The sequence below is a fragment of the Camelina sativa genome, chromosome 4 (assembly GCF_000633955.1).
Source record: "Camelina sativa cultivar DH55 chromosome 4, Cs, whole genome shotgun sequence".
Lineage (NCBI taxonomy): Eukaryota > Viridiplantae > Streptophyta > Magnoliopsida > Brassicales > Brassicaceae > Camelina > Camelina sativa.
In genome coordinates this window covers 11,519,197-11,521,908 of record NC_025688.1, presented here as the reverse complement: position 1 = coordinate 11,521,908, position 2,712 = coordinate 11,519,197, and the positions used below count along the sequence as shown (strand labels likewise).

The window sequence follows — 2,712 nt, the reverse complement described above, 5'->3', positions numbered from 1 at the left end:
CCATTACTATATTAATCTAAGAATGTGAATATATTAGTTATCACAATTTGTAATTTCAATGTTTGATTTTTGGTTTGATCAGTTTTTAATTTAAAAGACTTCATTAAGTATTATGTTACCCAAAATTAAAAATACCACGTTGTTTCAATATCAAAAGTGAGATTGTAGCTAGTTAATTACAATGATTAGAAGTATATTATCATCTATAATTTTTCTAAAATTTTTGGCCGTAGGCGAGAGTTTCTTTTTGCCTCACGTAGGCACGGCTCCGTAACAAAATGAAGAAAATTATAAACTACAATTTTGATATTAATATAGCTAATTCGAAAAAAACAAAAAAAAAAGTCCAATTTTATAAAACATTGGATAGAAGAAAGTAATATTAAATATATATATGTAGGAATCAACCAAAGATGGGATTTGCTACGGGAGTGCTGATCGAATTAACTATGGTTGGATCATTGTGTGTGTGTTTGATGGCTCAATATGGTTGGATCAATATATAAAATGTCTTTATATTTATTAATTTCGAGGAATTTACCCAAAACAGAACATGCATGCATGGAGATGGATGTAACAATGGAAAATGCGAGGATATAATAAAGAAAAAATAATGAATATATATTTTGTAGGAGACTTAGTAAGAAGAAGCCTTGACTTATTCAATGATAAAGGTATGTGGTTTGAGAAAAAGCTTTCACTGTCACACGTATAGATATGATAGAAATGGAACGAAATTATCACACATATGGGCCCGTGGCCAATTCTCCAACAAAATATGAAAAGACAAATAATAATACACTCGACCAAAAACTAAATTCCAAACGCGTAAAACTTTTCCTATTTCACTCGGAGAAAAAAACTAATCTCTAGCTACTTGCAACTATTTATTCATCATGAGCTCATGAGGTTTCACTTTTACTCAAGAAACAAATGGGGGAAGAGCTTCGTGTAGGGTTTCGGTTCTATCCGACGGAAGAAGAGCTTCTTACGTTCTACCTAAGAATCCAGCTCAGTGGAGGAAATGCCACCATTCACAGCCTCATACCAATCCTTGATGTGTTTAGCGTTGAGCCTACTCAGCTTCCAAGTACGTATGCAGTCACTAGCTATAAATCATGTCGATGATATGTTTGTCGTCTAGATGTGTAATCAAATAATTAGGAGCGCATAACGTCACGTCGTCTCACTGTAGAGTCTTCCTTCTTGCGTTTCTTGAGTAGATCAATGTCATCTTGAGATTGTATGCATGAAATATAGGTTTTAATTATTTGTTTGTATTTATGTTTATTTATTTTGTAGCTGTAACTATATAGGTTGGTTAAATTTTTATAAAACAAAAACAATAGGTAGGATTTATTTCCGTTTGCGTTTGGGATTATATGTAAAACAACTATATACAAAAGAATCATAATTATTCCTAACACTAAACAATATAATTTTCTATAAATATATTTTTGTTTAAATTAACATGTAAGCGTACATACATAAAGTGACGTTTTACACAAAAATTGAGAAGTGTGTTCTTGGTGTGTGTGTGTGTGTGTGTGTGTTTTTGTTTGTAGATCTTGCGGGAGAGAGGTGTCGAGGAGATGCAGAACAATGGCTTTTCTTCGTGCCAAGACAAGAGCGGGAAGCTAGAGGAGGAAGACCAAGCAGGACCACTCGTTCAGGATACTGGAAAGCAACTGGTTCACCAGGCCCCGTGTTCTCGCCTGATAACCGAGTGATCGGAGTTAAGAAGACGATGGTATTCTATACAGGAAAAGCACCTACTGGGAGAAAAACAAAGTGGAAGATGAATGAGTATAAAGCTGTTGATGAAACAGCCAGTGAATCTACAAACCCAAAGGTGCAAGATCACATCTTTAAAATGAAAATTTTCATCAAATATAGACTAATTGAACACGACTTTTCTTTTTCTTAAACACCAAATTTTATATGTGGAATTTTAATATAATATATAACTGATGTCTCAAAACCCTTTTTGGACAACCATGTGCAGCGAACTAACTGTATAATCTTTTTAAACAAAATTTTTTACAACAGAGAAATATCAAAACGAATTACCCTAGCTATATATGATTCTGTCCAAAATCATTATCATAGATGTGTAAATATATATATCAGGTTTTACTTGCAAGTCTTTTCAAAAGTGATATGCAGTATGTGGTAAAAGAGTGAGCGGTAAATTTAAACGGTTTACATATGTTTTAAGTATTTGAAATTACCCAAATCATGAATACATAAAATGATAAAAAACCAAAAAATATCATGCATCATGCATATTTTTCTCTATTGGTTTATATATATTAATTTCATCGAATTTATAGTTTTCTACCATCCTAAGATGCATACGTTAGTGTCTAATTAGAAAAAAATGTTAATCTTTCTTGATCAGAAAAGGTTTTAACAAAGTTTGTTGCTATTTCAATATAGCTGAGGAACGAATTCAGTATCTGTCGAATCTACATAAAGTCAGGAAGCTCGAGGGCCTTTGACAGACGTCCCACAGAAGCTTATGGGATAGAGAGAAAGGTTCCTAGCAATAGAGTGGAGACATCATCTCGTGTTACAATATCAACCTCACCAGAAACTTCACATTCAGGAGGAAACAATGTTGATTTGCCGGTGAATGCTACTACTATTAATACACAAAGCATCTCAGAGATGGTTGATGGGCTATCACTACCTTTTTGGGAATGGGAACAA

The 2,712-nt window shown here is 33.2% G+C and overlaps 1 protein-coding gene across 1 annotated transcript in view; it reads left to right on the top strand.

Annotated features, from left to right (window-relative positions):
- LOC104780291 (putative NAC domain-containing protein 61) overlaps positions 858–2,712 on the top strand; it is a 3,097-nt gene continuing 1,242 nt past the window's right edge. Inside the window, exons 1-2 of the mRNA XM_010504788.2 lie at positions 858–1,090; positions 1,566–1,852. Coding sequence (XP_010503090.1) covers positions 934–1,090; positions 1,566–1,852 — 444 coding nt within the window. The 5' untranslated portion in view covers positions 858–933. The remainder of the gene's footprint in view (positions 1,091–1,565; positions 1,853–2,712) is intronic.